The sequence below is a fragment of the Mustela nivalis genome (assembly GCF_964662115.1).
Source record: "Mustela nivalis genome assembly, chromosome: 9".
Taxonomy (NCBI): domain Eukaryota; kingdom Metazoa; phylum Chordata; class Mammalia; order Carnivora; family Mustelidae; genus Mustela; species Mustela nivalis.
Genome location: NC_139028.1, coordinates 13,454,050 through 13,481,950, shown reverse-complemented (window position 1 = coordinate 13,481,950; position 27,901 = coordinate 13,454,050). Strand labels below are relative to the sequence as shown.

Genomic DNA, 27,901 nt, shown 5'->3' with positions numbered 1-27,901 from the left:
TGCTCCCTTTACATTTTCAACTTGATAGTGGACATTTTTCCAAATGTAATTAATTGCAAAAACTATAATTTCTGGGGCACCTGGGTGGCTCAGTGGGTTAAGCCTCTACCTTCGGCTCAGGTCATGGTCTCAGAGTCCTGGGATCGAGCCCCGCATGGGGCTCTCTGCTCAGCAGGGAGCCTGCTTCCCTTCCTCTCTTTCTCTGCCTGCCTCTCTGCCTACTTGTCATCTCTCTCTCTGTCAAATAAATAAATAAAATCTTTAAAAAAAAAAAAACCCTGTAATTTCTGATATATTATAAATGCTGAGAATTTATTTTTTTTTAAAGATTTTTTTTTTTATTTATTTGTTAGAGAGAGAGAGAGGAGAGAGAGATACAGAGCGCAAGCACAGGCAGACAGAGTGGCAGGCTGGAGGCAGAGGGAGAAGCAGGCTCCCTGCCGAGCAAGGAGCCCGATGTGGGACTCGATTCCAGGACGCTGGGATCATGACCTGAGCCGAAGGCAGCCGCTTAACCAACTGAGCCACCCAGGCGTCCCTATAAATGCTGAGAATTTAAAATAAACTTCTTACACATGGATCAAATAGATTCTAAGTAGCAGAGCAATTTGATCCCCACAATCATTTTTAAAATATGAAAAAATAATAAAGGTCATGCCTGTGTGAAAGAAGGCTCCTTCTCTATGAACTTCTCTATGAACCTAAAACTGCTACAAAAGAAGTAAGCCCTTGAAAAAATTAGAGACAAAATAAACTCGAGAAAGAAATTTTGCATTTATTTTTCTCCTTGAACGTTTTTTTCTTTTTTAAAGACTTTATTTATTTATTTGACAGAGAGAGATCATAAGTAGGCAGAGAAGCAGGCAGAGAGAGAGGAGGACGCAGGCTCCCTTCTGAGCAGAGAGCCCGATGTGGGGCTCGATCCCAGGACCGTGGGATAACGACCTGAGCTGAATATTCCATATTCGTCCAGAGGCAGAGGCTTTAACCCACTGAGCCACCCAGGCGCCCCTTCCTTGAACTCTTACGTCAACTTTCTGACCCCACAGAATTTTAACTTAAGAATTTTATGCTTCAAAGTCTTTTGATTATATTAACAATATTCACAACTTTCTATGATAAAATAATGAATATCAGTTTTAATTTCTAATTCCCTGTGGGCATAAAGCTATTAAAAATTCTCAGACTAAGCTATATACTTCATTAGTATAAAACTGACCAGTACAAGAAATGTCAGAATTTGATATAAAGCCACTGGGTGGCTCAGTGGACTGAGTGTCTGCCTTCAGCTCAGGTCATGATCTCAGGATCATGGGATCAAGCCCTGTGTCAGGCTCCCTGCTCCATGGTGAGCCTGCTTCTCTCTCCTTCTGCACCCCTCACTTGCAAGTGCTGTTTAAATAAAGAAATAAATATTTTTTTAAAAGCAAAACAAGAAGAACTAATTAACATAATAATTTTGTTATACAACATTGGATGTTATTACATCTCTTCTTATATGGAAGTAAATGGAGCTGTTAGCTTTATTTCTCTTTAGTTTACATATTAATAAATGAATACTACTAACTGGTAGATTGAGGCAGAGTACTGTGTTATTTTATTCCTATTTTCTCTTTCTAATATGCATGTTAAGAAAATGTCTTCATGAAAATAAAGAAAATGAACTAGAAGGAACCATGGTGCACTGATGGTAGGAATGCAAACTGGTGCAGTCACTAAGGAAAACAATATGAAGGTTCCTCAAAAAATTAAAAATAGGAATACTATATGACCCAGTAATTCCACTACGGGGTCTTTACCCAAAGTAAACAAAAATACTAATTCAAAATGATATATGCAGCCCTATGTTTACTGCAGCATTATTTATAATAGCCAAGACAAGGAATCAAGTACCCATGCAGAGATGAATGGATAAAGAATAGGTGATACATATATACAATGGAATATTACTCAGCCATAAAAAAAAGAATGAAACCATGCCATTTACAACAACATGGATCTAGAAAGTGTAACGCTAAGTGAAATAAATCAGAGAAAGACATATGCCATATGATTTCACTAATGTGTGGATTTAAGAAAATAGCAAAGACAAAAATAGACAAAAAAAACAGACTCTAGAGAACTAGTTGTTGCCAGAGGGAAGGTGGTGAAATAGGTGATGGGGATTAAGTACACTTATCATGGTGAGCACTGAATAATATATAGAATTACTGAACCACTATATTATACACCTGAAGCTAATGTAACCCTATATGTAAAATTATACTGGAATTTTAAAAATAAGTTTAAAAAAAAGAAAATGTACTGGAAAGAACCTTAACTCTTTGAACTCCTATATTCCAAAATGATGATAAATAAAATTTCTAAAAATCCATCATCTAAGAAGTCCATTAAGTCTCCCTACAAATTTTGTTAAAAGTAAAGAATGGTAAGCCAACTGAACCACAAAAAACCTGTTACCTCGTCCTTAGAGCCATTCGCTTTCTCAACAGCAATGCTCCTGGTGCCAGGAAGGTTCTCAGGTCCTGAGACAATGCACCAGGAAGATGACAGATGGATGCACTCATGCCCTTCTTTTGCAGTTATAAAAGGGCTATCATGCAAAGGGAGGAGGGGAAAGGTTAACCTGCAGATGACAGATGCACTCTCAGGCAAACCAAGCTCAAAAATGCATATGCAAACCTAGGAAAGGTCAATTGAGAGCATGAAAACTTTCTACAGTTTGCATCTCCTGAATGAAAACTGTCCTTAAACTCCTGCTCTTGAAAAAGTTTACTGAGGTGGACAATTTTCCAAGATCACTCTGGTTAGAATGTGCGATAACTATAGGAAAGAGACTGTGGGAATGAAGAGACCAGCCATGAGTAAGAGAAAGTTAAGCACGGCTTAGATTTAGCAATAGCATGAGGTGCGGTGAGAGGTGGTAGAGCTAATGCGAGTTACCACTATATTGGCAATGAGACGAAGACAGGCAACAATTAAGGATTCAGTCATTTGAGATGGGGAAGAAATGGGAGGGAGTAGATCTTCAGAATATGAAATCTTAAATTGCTTTTCTTATTTTAAACTTGAGATACCCTCAAGATACTCAACTGGAAATCTCTAGTATTTAAGTGGATACACAAATCTGGGGCTCAGGAGAGTGGTCAGGGCTTGAGATGTTGATGTGGCAGGTGTTAGAACACAGATGGCATTCAAAGCCATGGAAATGAAGAGGTTTCCTAAAAAGAGTAAAGACAGAAAAGGACAGAGTACAACAGACAAACCATTACTGATCTTTCCCAAAAGCTGGATGGAAATTTACTGGAATATTTACCTCGCTAAGTACTTAAAAAGCTGTAAGTCTAGAATCTACCTACTATATGCCAACAACTATGTATGCTCAGGTAATCTGAAATATAGAGAGGTAAGGGACATAAAAATCACTCAAGGTCCCTTCTCTTTAAGTGAAGAGACTTTCTTATTTATCACTGGATGCTTTATTCAAGCACATGACTAGTGTTAAACAAATGTGTTAGCTAAATTTAAGACATATACCCTATGGAAGGACAGAGGGAAATCGCTGATTATAACAAGGGGATCGGGAGTATCACAGAAGGACCTCCAGATGTAACATTTGAGCTTAGCCTTACAGGACATTCAACACATTAGTGTAAAGGAATGCAGGAGGGCATTCCAGAGATCAGCATGATCAAGGACATCAAAGCATGGAAATAAACGGCATACTCTGTTCAGTATTCATGGAGGGAGGTGTCGGATTATAAAGAACTGTGGTTAGTCCAGACATTCAATGCTTTGTTCTACCAGTATTCACACTATTTATCACACTCCTCACTGACTCTAGCACTGTAGTTATTAGAACAGAAGAAACTGCTATTTATCTAACGGAAATTGGCTATTTTAAAAAGGATGATTCAACATGAATTTCTTAATCATTCAGTACCTCTTTACAACTGGAGAAAAATACAATACTTTTCTTCTTCAGGTGGCTTCTCAAGAAGGAATACAACACACTTATTTTTTGCTGCAGCTCACAAACTATGTAGTTCTGTTCCAAAGTGGCAGGGGTGCTTATGGAAATAAGAGGAGGAAAAACATTAAAAATATACCATATTGGTTACCTTTGAAATCCAGACCCCGGTGGGGGGGGGGGGTATACACACACACGCACACACACACAACAGCATGTCTTTCCAACAAATTTCTCATACACATACATATACTGTGAAAGAGAACATTTTAGAAATTAGAAATAGAATCAGATTATCACAGTTTTGCATATCCTAATAAAATAATGGATCTAAGCAATAATCATCACTGGCTGCTAAAACTTTAAGATTAAAAAGCTATCATTCCTGCTATAAAGCTGTTGTTTGTATCAGATTAATACTCTGGTGGCCTATAGCACTAACTATAAAGCCTGGATTAAATACAAAACAACAAAAAAAAAACAGAAAGCAACAGAGAGCAACCAAGGCAGCTAGGACTTTAAGTACTGAAAAAGACAACAGACATACCCTGAGGCAAGCTCCATATTAATTTCCACTTTTCCCTAAAAGCATCTGCTATCTGGAAAACACAGGAGAGCAACCTTAGGCCTAAATATGACGGTCCAGATCCTAGAGAGAAGTAGCCAACAAAACACTGAATCTTAATTTCTTCATACAATTTTCCCATGAGAAGTGTGACAACTTCTAAACACACATACACACACACAGCAAAATGAGTGAAAATAAACAAAAAGCATCAACTGAGAAGCTCAGAGCTGAGCAGAGATCCTGGCAGTCTCAGGACTATGAAGTTCAAGCCTGCCCAGATGGAACAGCTCTGCTAACCCACACCTTTCAGCTAAAACCCCCGGAAGGGCAATAACCCAGCCGGGTCTCAAGGCAGAACAAACACAGAAAAGAAACAGAACAGCCCCAGACTCTAAAAGCCAGGCTAGGGTGCCTGGGTGGCTCAGGCACTTAAGCGGCTGCCTTCGGCTCGGGTTATAATCCCAGGGTGCTGGGATCGGGTCCTGCATCAGGCTCCCTGCTTCTCCCTCAGCCTGTACTCTCTCTTGTTCCCCTGCTTGTACTCTCTCTCTGTATCAAATATATGAATAAAATCTTTAAAAATAAAAAATAAAAATAAAAGCCTGGATAGCCCAGATCAAGGTCATCTGTCCTTACAACATCTACCTGCCACCAAATAAATAAATAATCACTCATAGTTTCGCTGAGAATCAAAGATAAGAAAATCGTAAACAATACACAGTATCTTCAAAGGAACAAGAAAACGGTCAGCTTTCAATAATAGAAGTTAGAACAATAAAAAGGTATCTTTGAAGAAAAAAATCTGTCAAGATATCCCTCCAAAATAAAGAATAAAAAGGTTCTCAGAAGAGTCAAAACAGAATTTTTACACCAGTAAACCTGAACTAAAAAGGAAATTCTTTTGTGCACAAGACATAAAAATATCATAAAGAATAACTATTTGGATAAATATAAATAAATACTGATGTTTCAAAAAGTAATAACAGCTTACGGAGTTTAAAATGTTTGAAATTAAAATATTTCACAATAAAGGCACAATGGAAGGGGGTAGAAATTCAAATAATATAAGTTATAGATAAATGAACTAAATCCTCCAGTTGCAAAGCGATTATCATACCTGATAAGAGAACCATACGTTGCTTACTAAGTCAAATCTAAAATATAAGGGCATATATAATGTAAAGAGTAAATGAACAGAGGACTCACCATGCAAACATGAACCAAGAGAAAGTTGCTATAGGGAGACTAATATCAAACTAGACTTCAAAGCAAAAAGTAGAGATAAAGAGCAACACTTCATAATGATTAATGATGCTAACAGGAAATGTAATACTGAATTTCTATGCACCTAATAACATAAGCTCAGCATATCCATCTCAAATTTGAAATGGTTCATAATTCACCACAGAATTCAACTTATATTCATTGTAAAACACAGCAAATTACAATGATCCAAATAAAATCTTTTCTCCAAAAGAAAAAAAAATTCATTAGAAGCACCATTTCACTACAATAGCAATATTAAAAAAAAAAATACCAGTATACTTAGAAAAATACACAAAATACACAAAACATACACTTAAGAAAACATACAACTTCAGAAAGCTTTAACTTTTAGGGGCACTTGGGGGGCTCATATTGGTTAAGCCATGCCTTTGGCTTAGGTCATGATCCCAGAGTCCTGGAATCAAGTCCCATATAGGGTTTCCCTTACTCTGTAAGAAGCCTGCTTCTCCCTCTCCCTCTGCCTGCCACTCCCCCGCTTGTGCGCTCACTTGCATGCTCTCTCTCTCTCTCTCTCTGACAAATAAATAACATTTAAAAAAAAAAAAAGAAAGAAAGAAAAAAGATCTAACTTTTAAATTACTTTTCTGGTCCTACATGATTTGAGAGCAGATACTCTATAATGTCTTAAAAATATTCTTGACTATGATTTTCCCATGGTGCATTAACCAAATTAATGGCTGAGGAAAAAAAACTTCAATAATGAGACAAAATTCACAACAATATGTGCTTTTTTGTAGCACTCTGATGAACAGGAAATTAAAGAATGCTACAGTTATTACCATATACCCCACAGTTGTCAATTATGTCAATGAAGACATGGTTTCTAAAAGCCCCATTGTAAGTGATAGAACTGCATTTCAATAATCATCGCCTAGGTGGCTCAGTCGGTTAAGTGTCCAATTCTTAGTTTCAGCTCAGGTCATGATCTCAGGGTCATGAGATCAAGTCCTGCTTGGCGCTTCACACTCACCACAGTGTCCCTCCCTCCACGCCTCTCTCCCCATTCATGTGCAGTCTCTTTCTCTCTCTCTCAAATAAAATCATTTTTAAAAATAATTTTTTAAATAGACAGTATTTGTATTCAGTTTTTTCTAGTGTCATCTACAGAAATTAGCAACAGTGATACTACGTACAGTTAGTTACCTTAAATGATGCAGTTTTAGCAACCACCTAATGACTGAAAAATTTATGTCTGGTAAAAACACTAAAGGGTCTTGAAAATAGTGAGAAAACAAACAGCAGAAAGATCAAAGAAGATAATCTAAAGACCTGGACAATCTTCAGACTATTAATTGTACCAAGAATGTCAATAGCTGTCCCAATACAACTTTATAAACAAGGACCACTGTTTCCTCCACAGTAAGCTAAGGAGGAAACTACCTCAAGAATCTCCTGCTATGCCATTCCTGAGTTCTTGATAACCAAAGATACCAGCACTCAAGTTTTCATCCATTAAGATCACCTAGAAGCATGGAGTCTGGCCTCTTCTAGGACTTTCTTTAATCCTAGACATATATTAGCTGAACAAAGTTAATGTGGGCTTCAAGGCCCACATTCTCAGCATTTAAAAACCTTCCAAGAGGATAAGCCACCCTTTTCCCCAAACTATTTCCTTCTAGACTAACACTTCATAGGAAGAAATACAAGTTAAGATAGAGATAATGGTAGGTTGAATTGAGATCTTCAATAGATCCTACCTACATTCACCAGAAAATATTTCTGCAAGTCAAGCATATCCACAATCTACAATGATTCATACCAAATATACATACACAAACTTCCACTTGTATCAAAATACGTTTTAAAATCCATTTCCCCCAACCCATTTCCCACATAGCCACACAACCCCACTGCCCCTCATTTTATGCAGGTGTAGTTATTAATAAATACCTGTTAATATCTTATGGAAAGAGATGTTAATATCTTAAAAGTTTCCCAGACCACATTTTGAAAATGACTGCACCATAGTATTCCCACATTTAAAGGGGCATCAAATACCTAAATAATTTTAACTAATATATTTTACTACGCTTCCCATATGTCACAACACATAACATGATGTCTTATTTCCTAAAAAGTAATATTAATTTAAAATGTCAAATTTGTATACTAAAAAGAACATTGATTTTTTTAATTTTATTTTTTTTTTCACTGTTCCAAGATTCATTGATTATGCACCATACCCAGTGCTCCATGCAATACATGCCCTCCTTAATACCTACCACCAGGCTCACCCAATCCCCCACCCTCCTCCCCTCCAAAACCCTCAGTTTGTTTCTCAGAGTCCAGAGTCTCTAATGGTTTGTCTCCCCCTCCAATTTCCCCCAACTCACTTCTCCTCTCCTTCCCCCAATGCCTTCCGTGTTATTCCTTATGATCCAGAAGTAAGTAAAAGCATATAATTGACTCTCTCTGCTTGACTTATTTCACTCAACAGTTGCCTGATTTCAAGCTTTACTACAAAACTGTGATCACCAAGACAGCATGGTACTGGCACAAGAACACTGATTTTTGATTAAATCAAATATGGTTTTATATAGTTCATACCTGTATTTCGCTTTTTCATGAACCCAGACGTACTCAGGGTTTTTCAAACTCAAGCGTGCAAGGTCCTTTACAGATTTGGTTTGTGTAGCTGAAAAGAGTAAAGTCTGACGTTTCTTGGGAAGGTTTTCAATAATAGCATTCATGGTATCAGCAAAGCCCATATCCAAGATTCTATCTGCTTCATCAAGAACTGAAAAAGAGAAAATTCAAAGTGAACTACATTTAAAATATACATTAGGCTAAATGTAAACTAGTACCTGGACTGGATTCTAGAAGAGAAAAAAAGGGCATTAGTGGAAAAACTGGTGAAATCCAAAAAAGTCTGGAATTTATGTAATGGACCAACGTCAATCTTCATTCTGACAAAAGTATCACAGTTGTGTATGGTGTTGCACCAGAGGAAACTGGGGGAGGGGTATAAAGGAACTCCCTATACTATGGGTGCAATTGTAAACCTAGAATTATTACAAAATAGACTTTTTTTTAAAAAACCACATTTGGTAATATCACCAGAAGTGGATATAGCTTAAAAGATCAATTCTTAGCAATGTCAAATACTGAAGTGTCTAATTTCATATACAACTACTTATATTCTTCTGATCATTTTGTTTAAAAATAAAAAAAAAAAAAGTCTAGCTATATTCTCTGGGTTCAGAATCCCTATGCCAAAAAATTGTTTCAGGTTATTTCTCAGATGTTTTATTAAATAAATATTAAGATTAAAAATTTCTATCATTAAAATTTATGAGGTTTCTCTCCTAAATCTCAGATTGTTTCATCAGAAATTCATTAGACTCACCTAACATTTGGAGATTGGTAGCATGAAAACATATTGTTTCATCCATATGTTGAAGAAGCCGACCCGGAGTGCAAACAAGTATATTTATGTTATTGATCCTCTCAGCTTCATGTTTCAGATCCTGAAAACAGTTGTTTCTTTTGATTACACAGACACATCACTGAGCAGCCTGTGTATCAAAACTGTAAGAGCCATGTGCATGTGTCATTTCATCATAGCAATGTAGATACCCTACAAAGAAATATGATTCCCCCTTGTATTTCTGCAGCACATCCAAATTTCGGGGCAAATAGAAGTCCTAAGTGAAAGCCTAAAGAGCTCAGAGTGCATGAAGATCCTTAATTACAGCCAGGATCCTGAGGCCAAGAAAAATTTCCTATAAATGCTCCAAGTCTTCACTTCCCTTTACATCTGCCAGAACTGACACTGGAATCACTGCCATTATTTAAGTCAGAACCCAGAGGCCCTAGGGAGGCTCTGACACCATGCGCTCTCTATGTTCTAGAATTTGGCTCCTTGAAACAAGAACCACAGAAAGTTAGTTGTTAAAGATGCATGACAGATACATGAGTATGTGAGGGCTTATGATGCTACTCCTTCTTTGCAAGGAGTAGCAAAGAACTCAAGTATTATCCTCATAGTCTAGAAGAGACTGTAGCACAAACAAGGACACAAAGTATACTAGCAGGAAGACCAGAAGTTGCGTAGCAGGTTCCACCATGAGCTAAAATCAACATTCCTCAAAACCATCTTCTACTCCAGAAAGCTAGAGGATCAGACAAAACTGACTTTAAAACAATGACTGTAACAAAAAAAAACAAAAAAGGGCATTACATAATGATAAAGGGATCAATCCAAAATAAGTGAATTATATTTATGCACCAAACACAGAAGCATGTAAACACAAAAAACATTAACAGACTAAAGGGAGAAACTGACAGCGATACCCTAATAGTAGGAGACTTTAATACCCCACCTAACATCAATGGTAGATTATCGGGACAGAAAATCAATGAGGAAATATTAGACTTAAACAATACATGAGAACACATGAACTTAACAGGTATGTACAAAACATTTCATCTAAAAAATTCAGAATACACAACTTTTCAAGTATAAATAGACCATTCTCCAAGAGAGAACACGTGTTAGGCCACAAAATCAGTCTTCAAATTGAAGACTGACATCAGTCTCAAATTGAAGGCCTGTATCACTATGATACAGGCCTAACTCAAAAAACAAGAAAAACGCCAAAATAAACAATTTAACTTTACACCAACAGGAACCAAAAAAGAACAGATAAAGCCCAAAGTTATCAGAAGGAAAGACATAAAGATCAAAGTGGAAATAAATGAAAGAGAGTCTCAAAAGACAATAGAAGGAGTGCCTGAGTGGTTCAGTAGGTTAAGCGTCTGCCTTCAGTTCAGATCACTATCTCAGGGTCCTGGGATCAAGTCCCAAGTCCTGGGATCCAGTCCCACATCAGGCTCCCTGCCCAGCAGGGAGTCTGCTTGTCCTTTTCCCTCTGTCCCTCCCCTCACTCATCCTCTCTCTGAAATAAAATCTTTTAAAAAAACAAACAATAGAAAATATCAATAAAATGAAAGCTGGTTCTGTGAAAAGACTTTTTAAAAACTGACAAACTGCTAACCATACTCATCAGGGAAAAAAAAAGGAAATCTCCGAAAAAAATGCATAAATGAAGTGATAGCCAACACCACAGAAATAAAAAGAATTAAAGTGACAACTAGAATTACATTACAGCAAGCTGAAAAATCTAGATAACAATAAGTTCCTAGAAACACACAACCTTCCAAGACTGAATCACAAAGAGACAATCTGAAAAGTCTGATTACAAGTAATGAAATCAAATCAATACTTTTAACACTCCCAAACAACAAGTCCAGGACTGGGCAGCTTCACAGGTGAATTCTAACATTTGAAGAAGAGTTAATACCTGTCTTCCTCAAATTTATCTCAAAAATTGAAGAGGAAGGTGCACTCCCAAACTAATTTCACAGGACAAGCATTATGCACATACCAAAATCAGACAATAACACCACAGGAAAAAAAAAAAAAAAAAAGAAAGAAAGAAAGAAAGAAAGAAAGAAGAAAGAAAACTATTAACCACAATCTCTGATAAACAGAGATGCAAAAATCCTCAACAAAATATTAGCAAACTCATACTTAATACAATTCCTATCAAAATACCAATAGCTTTTTTCATAGAACTAGAACAAATAATACTAAAATCTGTATGGAACCACAGAAGACCTTGAATAGCCAAAGCAATCTTAAAAAAACAAAAACAAAACTGGAGGTATCACAATTCCAGATTTCAAGTTACACTACAAAGCGGTAGTGATTAAAACAGTATCTAATACCGGCATAAAAACAAACACAAAGGTCAAAGGAATAATACACAGAAGTCTACCCACAACTATATGGTCAACTAATATTCGACAAAGTAGAAAAGGCTATCCAATGAGAAAAAGTTAGCCTCTCCAAGAATATTGGGAAAACTGGAGAGCCACATGCAAAAGAATTAAACTAGAGCACTTTGTTACACAAAAATAAAATGGATTAGAGACTTAAATGTTAAGAACTGAAACCCTGAAAATTCTTGAAAAGAACATAGACATAATCTCTGATGTCACCCATAGGAACATTTTTCTAAGTATGTCTGAGGTAAGGGAAATAAAAGCAAAAATACACTACTGGGACTATGTCAAAATAAAAAGTTTCTGCATAGCAAAGTTAACAAGTCGGCAAAACTGAGACAATCTATATAATGGGAGAAGATATTTGCAAATGACATATCTGATAAGCATTAATATCCAAAATATATAAAGAATTGATATAACTCAATACACAAATAATCCAATTAAAGAAGGCTCTCATTTTCCCAAAGAAGCCGTATGGATGGGCAACAGACACATGAAAAGATCCTCAACATTACTCATCATCAGGGAAATGCAAATCAAAACCACAATGAGATATGGTCTCACACCGGTCAGAACACCTAAAATCAACAACACAAGAAAAAATAGGTGCTGACAAGGATGTGGAGAAAGATGAACATTTTCACACTACTGGTTGGAATGCAAGCTGGTACAGCCACTGGAAAACAATATCAAGATTCCTCAAAAAGTTAAAAATAGGGGCACCCAGGTGGCACAGCTGGTTAAGTGTTAGACTCGATTTAAGCTCAGGTCATGATCTCAGGGTCATGAGATTGAGCCCCACGTAGGGCTCTGTGCTCAGCACAGTCTGCCTGCCTGTCTCTCTTCCTCCTCATCCCTCTCCTCCAGCTTGTGCAGGCACTCGCACTCTCTCTCTCTCTCAAATATATAAATAAATAAAATCTTAAAAAAAAAAAAATACTAGACACCTTTGTCTAAAGAGTCCTTCAGAAAACAAAAAAAGTTAGGGGCACCTGGGTGGCTCAGTGGGTTAAAGCCTCTGCTTTCAGCTTGGGTCATGATCCCAGGGTCCTGGGACTGAGCCCCACATCGGGCTCTCTGCTCACCAGGGAGCCTGCTTCCCCCTCTTTCTCTCTGCCTGCCTCTCTGCCTACTTGTGATCTCTGTCTGTCAAATAAATAAATCAAATCTTTAAAAAAAAAATTTAAAAATAGAACTATCCTAGGACCCAGCAATCTCACTACTAGGTATTTACCCAAAGAATACAAAATACTCATTCAAAAGGATACACGCACCCTGAATAGCAGCCTTATCTACAAAAGCTAAATTATGGAAAGTCCAAGTATCCAACGGATGAATGTATAGAGAAGAGGTGGTATATATATACACAATGGAATATCACTCAGCCATTTAAAAAAAAAAATGAAATCTTGCCTTTTGCAATGACATGGATGGAGCTAGAGTATACCATGTTAAGCTAACTAAATCAAAGAAAGGAAAATACTTTATGGTATCACTCACATGTGGAATTTAAGAAATGAAACAAATGAGCATAGGAAAACAAGAGAAAGAAAGAGCAGCAAACCAAGAAACAGACTCTTAGCTACAGAGAACTGATGATTAGGAGGGAAGGTAGGTGGAGAGATGGGGAAATAGGGAATAGAGATTAAAGAGTATACTTATTGTGATGGGGAAAAAAATGATAAAAAATTTATTAGCAAACCAGATCCAACAATATAAGAATTATACACCACGATCAAGTGGGATTTATTCCACAAATGCAAGAACAGCTCAACATCTGCAAATCAACATGATACACAGTATTAACAATACAAAGGATTAAAAACATAAGAGCTCAACAGATGCAGAAAAAGTATATGACCAAATTCAACATCTACTAATGATAAAAATTCTCAACGAAGTGGATATGGAAGGAACATAACTCAATATAATAAAGGCCACATAAGACAAACTCAAAACTAACATCATACTCAACGGTAAAAACCTAAAAGCTTTTCCTAGCCAGAGCAATTAGGCAAGAAAAAGAACTAAAAGGCACCCAATTGAAAAGGAAGAAGTAGGGACGACTGGGTGGCTCAGTTGGTTAAGCAGCTGCCTTCGGCTCAGGTCATGATCCCGGGATTCTGGGATAGAGTCCCACATCCGGCTCCTTGCTCCGCAGGGAGCCTGCTTCTCCCTCTGCCTCTGCCTGTCTCTCTGTCTGCCTGTGCTCACTCGCTCTCTCTCCCTCTGTCTCTGACAAATAAATAAATAAAATCTTTAAAAAAAGAAAGAAAAGGAAGAAGTAAAACTGTCACTATCTTTTGATACAGGATACTATATATATATATAGTATATATATATAGACTATATATATACTATATATATATATAGACTTAACCAAAAAAGTATGAGAATACAGGAATTCAGTAAAGTCACAGATATAAAATTAACATATAGAAATCATTTGTGTTTCCATATACTAATAATAAGCATTTAGAAAGAAATTAAGAAAACAGTCCCATTTACAATTGCACCAAAAAATAATAAAATACCTAAAAATTAATAACTAAAGAGATGAAAAAAAAATACCCATACTCTGAAAACTTTAAGACACTCATGAAAGAAACTGAATACTACACAAATGGAAACATATCTAGAGCTCATAGATAGCAAAAACGTTGTTCAAATGTCCATACTACCCAAAGCAAGCTACAGATTCAGTGCAATCCCCACTGAAATAACAATGGCATTTTCACAGAAATCAAACAAACAATTCTAAAATTTGCATGAAACCACAAAGACCCCAAAGAGCCAATGCAATCTTGAGAAAGAACAAAGCTAGAGGTACCACAATCCCAGATTTCAAACTGTATTACAAGCTATCATAACCAAAACAATATGGTACTGGCACAAAATGGACACAGAGATCAATGTAATAGAATACAGAGCCCAGAAATAAACCCACACATGTATTAAATTAAATTACACATGTAATCTGTGACAAAAGAAAAAAGAACATACAAGGGAGAAAAGACTGTCTCTTCTATTGATGGTGTTAAGAAAACTGGACAGATATATGCAAAAAAAAAGTCAAAATGGGCCACTATCTTTTACAATATACAAAAACTAGAAATGGATTAAAGATTCCAACATAAGACCTGAAAGCACTCTTAGAAGAAAACATAAGCAGTGATCTCTTGGCCTTAGCAACATTTCTCTTGATATGTCTCCTTAGGCAAGGGAAACAAAAGCAAAAATAAACTATTAGGACTTCATCAAAGTAAAAAGTTTTCGTACAACAAAGGAAACCAACAAGAAAACGAAAAGGCAACCTACTAAATGGAAAAAGGTATCTGCAAATAACATATCTGATAAAGGGTTACTATCCTACATATATATGAGATATATAATACCCTATAATATTCTATTTATAAATAATTATATGTCATATACATATTATATATATATAAAGAACTTCTACAAACTCAACACCAAAAAAACAAACAACCCAATTAAAAAGTGGGCTTAGGACTTGGGTATTTTCCCCAAGACCTATAGTTCCCAAAGATATACAGTTTCCCAAAGGGAAACGGGCATATGAAAAGATGCTCCAGGTCACGAATCATCAGAGAAATCCAAATCAAAACCACCATGAGGTATCACCAAACACCTGCCAGATTGGCTAACATCAAAAAGAAGTAAGCATTGATGAGGATATAGTGAAAAGGGAACCTCTGTGCACTGTTGGGGGTAATGAGAACTGACGCAACCACTGTGGAAACCAGTATGGAGGTTCCTCAAAGAAATTAAAAATAGAACTACCATACAATCCAACAATTCCTGTTCTGGATATTTATCCAAAGAAAATAAACTAATTCGAAGAGGCATGTACAGCCCTATGTTCACTGTAGCATTATGTATAATAGCCTAGATATGGAAGTAGCCCAAGTGTCCATCAACAGGTGAATGGATAAAAAAGATGTGGTATATATATATATATAAAAATGAAAATTACTCAGCCATAAAAAAAGAATGAGATCTTGCCACCTGCAACAACATGGGCAGACCCAGGGAATATTATGCTTAAGTGAAATAAGTCAGAAGAAGACAAATACCATATAATTTCACTTACATATGGAATCTAAAAAAAAAAAAAAAAAAAAAAAAAAAAAAAAAAAAAAAAACAAGCAGAACTAGACCCATAAATACAGAAAACTAACTGATGATTGCCAGAGCAGAGAGGGAAAGGCAAAATGGGTGAAACGGAGTAGAAGATACAAGCTTCCAGGTATGGAATAACTAAGTCACAGGGATGAAAGGCACAGCACAGGGAATACAGTCAATGGTACTGTAATGGTGTTGTATGGTGTTAGATGGTAGCACTTGCCATGAGCATACCAGAACATATAGACTTATTGAATCAGTATGTTGTACACCTGAAACTAATGTAATTATGCTAACTATACTTCAACCTAAAAAATAAAGATTAAAAAAAATTTTAAACACTGTTTTCCTTTCTGCTGCTGCTGACCCAGCAAAGTTCAAAATTATTCAAACTATTACATATTTTCTTTAAAGGAACTAATCCAAATACTCAGATGGTACCTTTCCCAAGTAAATTCACATATAGATTTACAGGCTGTTTAAGGTATATTAATCTCAGAGAACCTGATCAATTCAGATACCCTCACAAAAACAGACTTTCTGGACCTTCAAAATTGATAAGCAGAACTCTAGAAGATAGTGACCCCACCACAATGCAGCCTACTGGTTTAAATAAAATCTCCACCTCTTTCCTGTCAACTGCCACACTGCTCCAATATAAGTTATAGAAAAAAGAAGGACAAGACAAAAGAACAAACCTTTCCACCAATGATGAGACCAGCGGAAAAGTCATGATTCTTTCCTACTTTCCGGAGAACCTCAAAGGTCTGATAGGCCAGTTCTCTCGTAGGTGATATAATCAGAACCCCCAGCCCATCCGTTGACGTCCACTGGAGACGATATAAGGCTTCCAGCACCTCAAAAAAAGACAGCAAATTTGTGTTTAGTAAGTCCCTTCAGGAGGCAGCATTTTGATTCCAAACTGACCCTGCTCCTCCAAATCAAAGGCACCTTCCAAGCAGAAGACATATCAGTCACAAGTGTCATCCCATCAGAAAGAAATTCTTTGCTTTGTTTTTTCTTTTTCTTCCAGCCACCAGATCCCTCAAATCATAGAAGGAAGGGAACATAAACCTCACAGCAGGTCAGCTGCCACCACAGCCCTGCCAGCAGGAGACTGGCCATCAGTGAGAGGGACATGCAGCCCTCAAACTATTAAAACAGGTTTTAGAAAAATATCTGTCACCATTTTCTGAACAGAAACCACATTAAACTTTCATCTGTGTAGTTATTGTAATTATGCAGTGACTGAATTTTCTAGTTGTAAAGAAACACCACTATGAAAAATTGGATTTAAGGGAAAAATGGTTTTGCAATACTTGGAACAAAAACTCAAATGTGATTTTCCTAAGCCAATTATTTTGTAGGAATTAAATTATGAGACCAAGGGTGCCTGGGTGGCTCAGTGGGTTGAGCCACTGCCTTCGGCTCAGGTCATGATCTCAGGGTCCTGGGATCGAGTCCCGCATCGGGCTTTCTGCTCAGCAGAGAGCCTGCTTCTTCCTCTCTCTCTGCCTGCCTCTGCCTACTTGTGATCTCTCTCTGTCAAATAAATAAATAAAATCTTTTAATAAAAATAAAAAATAAATAAATAAATAAACTATGAGACCAAGTGCTTAACTGAGATATAAGTAAATTCCTAAGAGGCTCTATTGTTTTACTGCTCAAAACGACAGCTATCAATGACCTGGAAAATTCTCAATGAATCACCCAATCTCCTAGTAGAGAGCATATTTCAGCTTTATCCTAAATGAGTAGCAAGTATAACATGCAACTGGCAGGTCTGCAAGCATGAGCACATAAACAGCCTCTCCAGCCTGCCCCAGTGGCCGTACAACAGTGCAGAACCATGCTCACCTGCCACCCTGGAAGACACACAACCTTCAGGAAGTAAAGGCTTGTCAAGGCACAGTAATTCACTCATTCAAAAAGTTACTGAGTGGCTGCCATGTGCCAGGCACTGTGTTAGGATGGAGGGAATACAGTGGACAACAGGACAGCTGCGGCCCTTTCTGATAGAGTTCACATTCTAGCTAAAGAAATCCAACAGGAAACAACTCTCCAGATAATGATTTCTACCTAGGCACAGAATGTTTTAAAAGCATGTAACAGAGGACCTGAACCAATATAAAAAAAATTACTTACTGGAACAAGGAAAGCCAAAGTCTTGCCAGATCCTGTCTTGGCAGCTCCAAGAACATCTTTACCTTGCAAAGCCAAGCCAATGGTCTGTTTCTGTATCTCAGTTACCAAACGATACTGGGCTTCTTGCAAACCTGCCAAGGTGAAGCGGAGGAAAGTGACACTTGAGAAAATCCCTATAAAATGAGAGTATGGGTAAACTATGCCCCCTCAAATTGGTGTTGAAGCCCTAACACCAATACTCAGAAACAGGGCCTGTGAAGTGGTGATTTAGTTCAAATGAGCCCTGATCTGAAGTCACTGGTGTCCTTATAAGAAGGGGAAAGTTGGACACAAAAAGAGATACCAGCGGTACGACTGCACAGTGGGACAACCATGTAAGACACAGCAAGAGGGTGGTCATCCATAAGCCAAGGAGAGAGTCCTGGAACAGACCCTTCCAGGATGGCTCTCAGAGGAAACTAACCCTGCCAGCATCTCCATCTTTGGACTTGTAGCCTCCAGAACTGTGAGAAAATTCATTTCTGTCATTTAAGCAACCCCTACCTCCCAGTCTGATATTTTGTTCTGATGGTCCTAACAGGCTAATATAAAAGATGTCACTTTTATTTTGTTCATTTTAACTAACATAATAGATTTTATTTTAATTACTGAGAGGCCCGGCATCTTGTTTTTTCACTACTGTTCTTTAACTAGTCCAGAAAGAGGGGTGCCTGGGTGGCACAGTGGGTTAGGCATCTGCCTTCGGCTCAGGTTATGACCCCCCAGCGCCCTGGGATCAAGCCCCATGTCGGGCTCCCTGCTCAGCGCACAGCCTGCTTCTCTCTCTCCCTCTGCCTGCCTCTCTGCCTACTTATGTTCTCTATCTTTCTGTCAAATAAATACATAAAAACTTAAAAAAAAAATACTCCAAAAAGCATGAGAATAAAAAATCAGTAAAACGTGAATGAATTAATATTGTTTCTTGGTGTTAAAGGTTCAAGATATCAAGATTATTTGCCAAAATAATATCTTTCACATTAAATGCTCTAAACCTTTTGCCATTTATAAAAAACATCAAGAAACCCAAAATGTCCCAAAATCACCATACACCTACCTTTCAATGTTTTCTTGGACAAGGGGAAATCTGAAAATCTTGTAATTTCATTTACATTTATCTAAAAAAAGAAAAAGGAGACCGTGTCAATTAAGACAAAAAAATGTACCATATAATTCATCTATTTTACAACAAGGGCATTTTTAGTTCTACATTGTGCTGCCTGGCTAGTCCTTAGTACTACAGGATTGAATTCAACCATCACTTCTAATTAAAAACCACCCTTCCTTCTAGAATGGAATATGCCGTAAGCGAGTTGTTGTGAATCAAAAATACAAGCTTGTAACAATTAAAATTGGTTAAAAAAAAAAAAAAAGACACCATCTCATTCACTCAAAACACACACACACCACCACCACCACCAACAACAACAACAACAACAACCTCCTTCACCTCTGAGAACACAGTAAATCACCACCCATCAATTTTAGGAAGAAACTCTACCTTCAGTTCATCCTTCAAAGAATATTAAGAAATAAGGGGCAAAATGACTCTAAGCCACACAGCACAATGACAATACTTCTATTTACACACTTCGTAGAACAGATTGAAGTTAATTGGAGAAATGTATCTTGTTAGCACAAATCTTTTCAAGTTTTAACCATCAATCAGTGGCATGCCAAATCCAACGTGACAACTCTTCATTTGGGGGTACAGTGAAGGAGGGAGCATTAACAATAACCACAAGAAATGTCTCAGTCACACTCTGAAGCCACAATAAGTAACATTTTGCCCTTTAACTTTACATTATCTAAATGTTCATTACTGATGTTCTTCATTAGCATAAACCCAATTTTCTGAATTTCATTTCAGCTACTCAGGGGAAATACTTTATTACAGATGCTGAAAACAGGAACTCCTATTCAGATCTGGGAATATGCTGCCAAATTATTCATGATTCACAAAAGAGAAAAGTTGCATTTGTAAGGTTCATTTATTTAAATTACGCTGCAGGCAGTAAAGGGATGACAACTTTTATTTCATTTTACAGTCTACATATCATCTTTCCCAAGATCCTTAAGGTAGCCCAGATGGGGTTATCTCTGTCCTCACATGCTGAAAACACGAATATTAAAACATTGCCTTAATCCCTACAAATCATTCTAAAGAAGAGTGAAAAGGAATAATCAGCGTACTCACATTAGAAAGAGAAAAGTTTGTTATCCTGTCCTGTCCCACCTGGGAACCTTAATTAGAAGATAAATCTTCCAAATACAACAACAAAATTAGAGGCAGTCCACCCATGCACTTGTAATGTGATCAGATGAAAAGCTGTTTTCACAAAGAAGAGAAGTCATACAGGAGGAGCTAGATGAGTGACAGACTGGTGAGTCTCCATCAGAGACACAGCACAGGCAAAGTAGGAAATACTGCACATCTCTCTCTAGTCTTCTGACCTCCTAATGGAAAATCTGGAAGAATGGAATTGTACCAGCACTCTGTTGACCATTACAACATATTTTTTAGAAAGAAGTCTAAGAAACAGAAGGAAATTTTTACTCCATTGATGAACTACAACAGGAGTCAGCAAACCATGGCCCAATCCAATCTGCTGCCTGTTCTTGCAAACAGTTTTCCCGGAGCATAGCTACAACCACTCATTTACATAGTGTCTATGTGGTTATGACAGAGAAGGCACGTGGCCGACAAAGCTTAATACTGACTATCTGGCCTGTTCCAGAAAAAGGATGCCAACCCTGTTCCAGAGGGACAATTACATTCCAAGGAATATTTAGAACTCACAGAAGTCAGCTATGGTTCCTACAAACAAAATAACACTGTATCTTCCTTTCAGCCCTTTCACTCCTGGGGCCAGGCCTGGGTGGCTCAGTGGGTTAAGCCTCTGCCTTCAGCTCAGGTCATGATCTCAGGGTCCTGGGAAGGAGCCCTGCATCAGGCTCTCTGCTCAGCAGGGAGCCTGTTTCCCCTCTCTCTCTCTCTCTGCCTGCATGTCAAATCTCTGTCAAATAAATAAATAAATCTTAAAAAAAAAAAAAAAGTCACTCCTGTCTTCCAATGTTCACATGCCCTCTACAATCTGTATCACTCTTCTAAAATCAGAGAACAGATGTTTCAATGACAGGACTTGTTCATCACTTCCCATCACTGGTGGGAGAGCTGGAGGGGGTGGAGGGGAGAACAGGGTGAATACCACTGACCACCCCCCTGTACTTCTTCCAACTCTCTTCTCACAACTCTCTTTTCTCACAAAAGTGAATAATGCTTTCATATCCTCAAAGCTGGTGAAGAAAAAAGAATGTCCTACAATGCTCCACCTCCTGCAGTCACGACAAGAAAAGCAGTCTACTTCAAACCACACCAAATTCTGATTAATGGGGTAAAACTTGGATTACAGCACAGGGTTCCCATATAGCACTAGCTGATTACTATCATAGAAAGTCTAAATGAATCCAGGTGCAGAGATGGAGTCACTCAGCAACAGTGACAACAGTTGCTGAACTGAAACAAAGAGCTCAGCATTTCTCAGTAAGCTCCAATCCCCCACTCTCCATTGAAACCCCCAACACACACACTCTACACGGTGGCCTTAGAAACAAAGCACCCAGATCTTGGGCTGCAGGGAAGCCTGTGGGCAGATAAGCAGTGCCTGATCCTACGGAGGCACCACTGACAGCACCACGCTCCCTGACAGCACCATGCTCCCCGGCTGCCCGGAAGGCTGCTCACTGCAGCAGTACGACCACAGACCCCGGTCTGCAGGACCAGAGACCAGAGACTCTGGTTCCAGGATACCCCACCAGCAGAAGCCTGCTTTGACTGTGCTGCAGCCTGAGACTCTTCCTACTGGCTCCTCCTTCAGTCCTCCATCCTTTCCCTATTTCTGTTCCTTCTCCTTCACTTCCACAGACATCCCCCCCGACCAATAAATCTCCAATTCACTTCATCCCAACTTGGTATCTACCTCTCAGAAGACCTAAGACCTAGACTACGGCACCAGTCTTCGACCTGGCCACAGTCTTCACAGCCTTTACAGCTTGGCTGTGTTCTCCAACTGCTCCTAGACACTCCCCACTGCTTCCAGATTAAGTCTCCAAACATGGCCTCTATATGAATCTCCCACAGGGGCTGAAACAAATGACCACTGACAGTGGCTTAAACCAACATAAATTTATTACCTCACAACTCTGAAAGTTGGAAGTCCTAAATGGGTCCTCACTCAGTTAAAACTCTTCCTGGTGACTAGAGAAAATCCAGTTCCTTGCTTTTTCCAGCCTCCACAGTCTGCCCACTTCCTTGGATTGGATCCCTCTTCCATCTTCAAAACCAGACAGCAACAATCTTCCCATCTTCCTCACCTCACAGCATCCCCACACATTCCAGGGCCCTTGGGTCATCACTCTGGGCCCACTTGGATAATCCAGACCCCCTCTGTTAAGGTCTGCTGATCAGCAACTTCAATTACCCTTTGCCATGTGACTTATTCACAGGTTCAGGGTGAGGATGCAGGCATCTTCTAACTCCTACAAACTGCTGACAATCCACCTCTGGCCCTCTTCTGCAACCTCATCTGAAGCCAGTTCAGGAACACATACCACACTCCATGGAGTATGTCCCCCTCAAAGAACACCACATATTTTCACATCTTTTTGTATATCCCTGTGTTGCTCCCTTCATATACAATGTTCTAGCCAATCTTTTCTATCTGGAGAACCCATGATTCAAAAACAAGCTCTACTCATGGCTACCACAAACTGTTGCACGCTTTCTTGCACAAAGACATATGGGGGCTAAAATCCAGCTCACACTGGATTTTTCACACTGGAGTGTGATCCAGCTCACACTCCACAAGCCAGGCCTGAGCCTGCAACCACAAGGAGAAAGGGCAGCATGCCCAGAGGAAACACATCTTTCTCATTCGCCTAGCCAGAAAGGGCAGGTACAGAATAACCCAACCTCTTTCCCACTAATTACACCACCCTCAAATTCCGCAGCACTGTAAGTATCTAGGATTCTAACATTTATCAAAATGTATCAACCCCCATCTCTGTAGGGACACAGACATATATTTTTTCCCATCTATTTTTACCTAGACCTCAACAAGTACTTCGTCAAACTGTTCAAGATGTTTCTGAATCAAACTGTTCAGTGTTTCACCAGTAAGGCTACTGAACACCACCCCTGTATTATAAACATGCTGTAATAATAGTTCAATGCACAGACGCTATCATCTGAGGAACCCTGCAGTGAGGGTCTGCACCTTAGTTCCCTAGACAATAACAAATCTGCTACGATTGTATTCGAGAATTGCTAGCCCTGGCGTTTGATTTCACAGTGTATTTCTTTCTTGACAGAATCTTAGGAAAATATTTCTAAGATTAAAAATAAATAAATAAAACACAACAATACTGGAAAAGCTTCCTTCAGTTTAGTGAAAAGCTGAGAATTTAAACATTCATGAGGTGCAATGCCATAAAGTGTAGTGATCTGGCTCTCTGGCATCAGACCTAGACCATCTGAGTTGGAACTTTTTCACTACTAGGTGTTCAAGCTTGCAGAAATTATTTAATCTTGCTTTTCCTTAAAGCTTCTCACCTGGACAATGGAAACCATCTCATAGTGTCATCTATTTTAAGGATATGGCAAGTCAACACGTAAAAAGCTTTGTAAGTCTTAGTAATTATAATTCAAACAAAAGACCAAAAAGAATAGACCTATTTTACCAACCAGAAGAAAGCCATCTGGAAAAGGTCCTCATGCACCAAACAACACCCGAACACTAAGCACCTACTTCAGGACAAGCACTGTGCAACCAATGACTGGGAAGCACAAAGGTGAGGGTATTAAAGGTTTCTGACCTGTAGGGGTTCATGGTCTAGCAGGAAAGTTAAGGCAAAAGCTAAACAAAGAAGCCAATCATCACAGCCTAGTGATAATTCTGCAATAAAAGTGTATACAAAATGCTACAGACACACAGCAGCCTTAACCCCACCTGGGAAGGTCAGGAAGAGAAGTTTAAATCTTGAAGGACTGGGAGGTGTTCCTAGAGTGCAAGAATGGGGGTGCTCACTGCAAATGGTAGAAACATCAACTACCAGGACAAGAAGCATCAGGGAGCGGGATGACTGGGTGGCTCAGTCAGGTAAGCATTGGACTTTAGGTCAGGTTATGATCCTAATTAGGGTCCTGAGATCGAGCCCCGTGTTGGGCTCCTCACTTAGCCAGGAGCCTGTTTCTTCCTCTTCCTCTGCTCATGCTCACTCTCGCTCTCTCTCTCGAATAAATAAGTAAAATCTTTGAATAATCTTGAAAAGAAAAGAAAAAGCAGAGGCATCAGGGAGCACAGCCACTTCATGAAACTACAAGTTGTTCTCGTGTGTATGCTTATGCACACCACTTGGTTTTCATGTATTACCTCTTTGAGCCTTTCACTACTCTGGGTAGTTACTAACCTCTGCTGACCCAAACAAAGTGAGACTCAGGGATATTAAGGAGCTTGGCTACTCAAAACCCAAACTGGGTGAGATAAACCAAGTCTGCCTGACCACAAATAAATTACTGTTCCACTGGAGGAGGACGTGTTGACACATGAAAGTATTTGACCATTTTCCTGAAAGTAACTGAGCCAAGGGAGGGTTTTGATCAGGAATAAGATGACTGGATTTTCATCTTGGAAAGAATCACTCTGCCAGCAATACAGAAGATAGATTGGGGGGATAAGGCCTAAGGGCCAAATCCAGCCACCAGTTTTCCTAACTGAAATTTTGCTGGAACACAAGTATACCATCTGTTTAAGTATTTCCATAGCAGCTTTTGTGTTACAACGGCAGAGTTGAGTAGTTCCACCCTCCTGAACTGCAAAGCTGAAACCATTTATTATCTGATCCTTTACAGAAAAAGCCTGCTAATCCCTATTACAAGCAATAGTTACTGTAGTAATCCACGCAAGAGATGATGGGGCCTGAACTAAGGCATGGGGTTGGGGGGGTGGGTGGAGTAACATTTAAAAAATGTTAAGAGGCAGAGGACATTATCAGTGCAACTGACTGGATGTAAGAGTGCTGAGAGGGAAGTCTCTAGGATTAGGATTACTCCTAGGTTTCTAGCTCAGCAGTCTGCTTAGACAATGGGGCTAGCATGTGGTGGGCTAAGTAACAGCCCCAAATATCTCTACATGCTTACCTCCAGCACTGTGCATATTATCTTAAACGACAAAAGTGATTTTTGTCCAGGTCATTATCAAAAATTTTGAGACGGGAAATTATCCTCAATATTCTGGGTGGGCCCTAAATGCGAACAGAAGTATCCTTATTTTAAAAGGGCAGAAATAAATTTGACACAGAACCACAGGCAATGTGGCCACGGAGGCAGAGATGGGAGTGATGCAGCCACAAGCCAAGGGAAAGCAACCACCAGAAGCCGGAAGTAGCAAGAAATGGATTTTCCCTGAGAATGTCCAGATGGAATATGGCCTTGATGACACGCTGATTCCAGCCCAGGGAAATGGACTTCAGACTTCTGCCTTCCAGAACTATGAAAGAACAAATTTCTCTTCTTTTAAACCATGGAGTTTGCGGCAATTTTTTACAGTGGCAAGAGAGAACTCACACAAAGGACTGTGAATTTAGAAATCAAAGCTAATGAGCTCACTTTGGGACCTGTGTATTTAAGGTATCCTGGCAGGCAAAGACATCCGGCGCAGTCAGAAAAAAAGAATATGAACTCAGAAAGGCTGAGGGTAGAATACAAAAAAGGAGTCACCAGTCCACAGGAATAAGCATCGCAATTACACAAAAGAAAGAGAAGCTGAGACTATATTCCTTCAGCAACTCCAGCTAAAGAAGACTCTCAAATGCAATCTAATCGTACTTTACAATGGTTTTTTAAGAGGCTGTGCATACAGCAATAGAAATAACGTAACAGCTAATATATTTATATGTTTACGGCATTGTACAGAATGCCTAACATGCTTCTTACTAACTCCTCCCAACAACTTATAAAATAGATATTATTATGATGCCTTCTAAAGACAAGAAAAGGGAAGCAGACAGAATAAATAACCTGCCCAAAGTCACTCGTCTGATGATCAAAAGCCAGGATCAAATTATCATTTATCTTAACTCAAAAGCCCAAACAAAAATAAAGGTTCTCTACCTAATCTTACTGTTGACCTAAGAGCCGTTTAAAGGAAAACTATACCAGCAGGACACTTGATGACTATAATTCCAGAAATGTCCCCTATATTAAATCCCTGATTATAGTGCGCACCAGAAGGGGGCAATCACTGACAGGCTGAGTGAGGTGGGTGAAGGCAAACCGACGGGGCAGGTGGGGGTGGAGGAGAAGGGGAGAAGGGGTAGGGACCCTGCCAAGGAGACTGAGGGCCGGGGGCAGGGCCAGAGGTTAAAAAGGTAACTACGGGGCCACTCGTCTGAGAACATCCACCACCACCGTGCAGGATGGCAGGTGGCAGAGACGCACCAGGAGGCCCGCTGTCCTGGGTCAACTCCGGTTCGGGGACGGGAACCGAGGAGAGAAAACGAGATAAGCACGGGAAGGCAGGAGATGGCGTCGAGCCTGCGGACCCGGCACCAGGGTCAGAAGCGAAGGCTCTGGACTTGGAAAGTCGCGGGTCTAGGCTTCAACTCCACACCACCTACTAAGAGGGGAGCTGAAAACAAGTGCCTCGTCTTCTCGGAGCCTCCGTGTTCTCGCCTGTAAAATGGGAATCTGACCCATAGCACAGTTCGAGTCCCACGACTAATGGAAAGCGCCCGGTCAGCGGCTGAAAACACCGGTGCGGTTCCCGCTACCGTCGTCAGTACTACTGCGGGCTCTCGCCGCCCTCAAGCGCCGCTGCATCTCCTTCACTTCACGAGGAGCAGGATGGCGAGCTGGGATGGCCCCGAGGCCTTGTCCGCGGCGCCTGGCGGACCGCCTGTGGGGCCTCGGCGGGACCCCCACCAGCCCCTGTCACCCCAGCCCCGTCTCCCGCCCGATGGACTGCGGGTCTGCACCCCCGCCCCGGCCCGCGTGACAGAGCTCCCATCGCCGCCGGGCCTCGGGGCCCCGCCGCTGGCCGGCGCCCCCGCCCCAGCGCCGGCCTCACCTTCTCGTAGTTCTGCATGAGGCGGCTGATAGCCTCGCGTTCCACCTGCCACTCGGGCTTCTTCAGCTTCTTCCTCAGCTGCTTCTTTTGGCTCTGCTTATGGCTGTGTTTCTTCTTCCAACGGTTAAAACTCCGCACCGGGTCGGGCCGGCCTCCCGACCCCTGAGACTCGGCAGTTTTGCCCATCGCGGCAGCGGCGGAGACAGTCCAGACCGCCCCCAGACACAAGACACCTCAGGCCAAGCGGCGAGACCGCTCTGAGGAGACACGGAACCAGCGTGGGGAGAGAGAGGAGACCGCGCGTGCGCGGAATCCGGAGCCCGCCCCCGAGCTTTTGAAACCGGGGCACGCGCCATTGACTGCAAGGGCTAAGTGGACGCTGATTGGTGACTTGGATTCCGCAGGGCGTAGTGGGCCAGCCGCCGGGAAAGGGAGGCGGAGCGATCCGAGGAAGAGGGCGGGCTAAGGAAGGGATTCCAAAGCACGCCGGCTCTTTAAATGGACGCAGGCGCACAGGTTCCTGTTACTATGGTGACGTCACACTACTTCAGCGCTGTTAATAGACGGGCACCCTGGGTTTGCCTTGTCAAAGCGTGCGCCCCACGCACGAACACACATGCACACACTCTCACTCACTCACAGAGATGTGCGCTCTCTGTGAATTATAATTGTGATCCCCATTTTGCGTTTTTCAACCCAGTAAACTGAAAACCTTGCCCAAAGTTCTAACAGCTATTTAATAATCTCCGATTTCAATCTGAGTCAGGATACCACCCTGGTAATAAAAAATGAATATTCTGTATTCTAATGTCCGTCTAGGTTTTCCCTTTTATC

At 40.0% G+C, this 27,901-nt stretch overlaps 1 protein-coding gene across 1 annotated transcript in view; it reads right to left on the bottom strand.

Annotated features, from left to right (window-relative positions):
• DDX10 (DEAD-box helicase 10) overlaps positions 1-27,438 on the bottom strand; it is a 270,830-nt gene extending 243,392 nt beyond the window's left edge. Inside the window, exons 1-7 of the mRNA XM_082683226.1 lie at positions 27,068-27,438; positions 19,000-19,060; positions 17,907-18,037; positions 16,460-16,618; positions 9,172-9,292; positions 8,373-8,562; positions 3,944-4,070 (exon numbers count right to left, since the gene is read on the bottom strand). Coding sequence (XP_082539352.1) covers positions 3,944-4,070; positions 8,373-8,562; positions 9,172-9,292; positions 16,460-16,618; positions 17,907-18,037; positions 19,000-19,060; positions 27,068-27,253 — 975 coding nt within the window. The 5' untranslated portion in view covers positions 27,254-27,438. The remainder of the gene's footprint in view (positions 1-3,943; positions 4,071-8,372; positions 8,563-9,171; positions 9,293-16,459; positions 16,619-17,906; positions 18,038-18,999; positions 19,061-27,067) is intronic.
• Between the last annotated feature and the right edge of the window lie 463 nt (positions 27,439-27,901).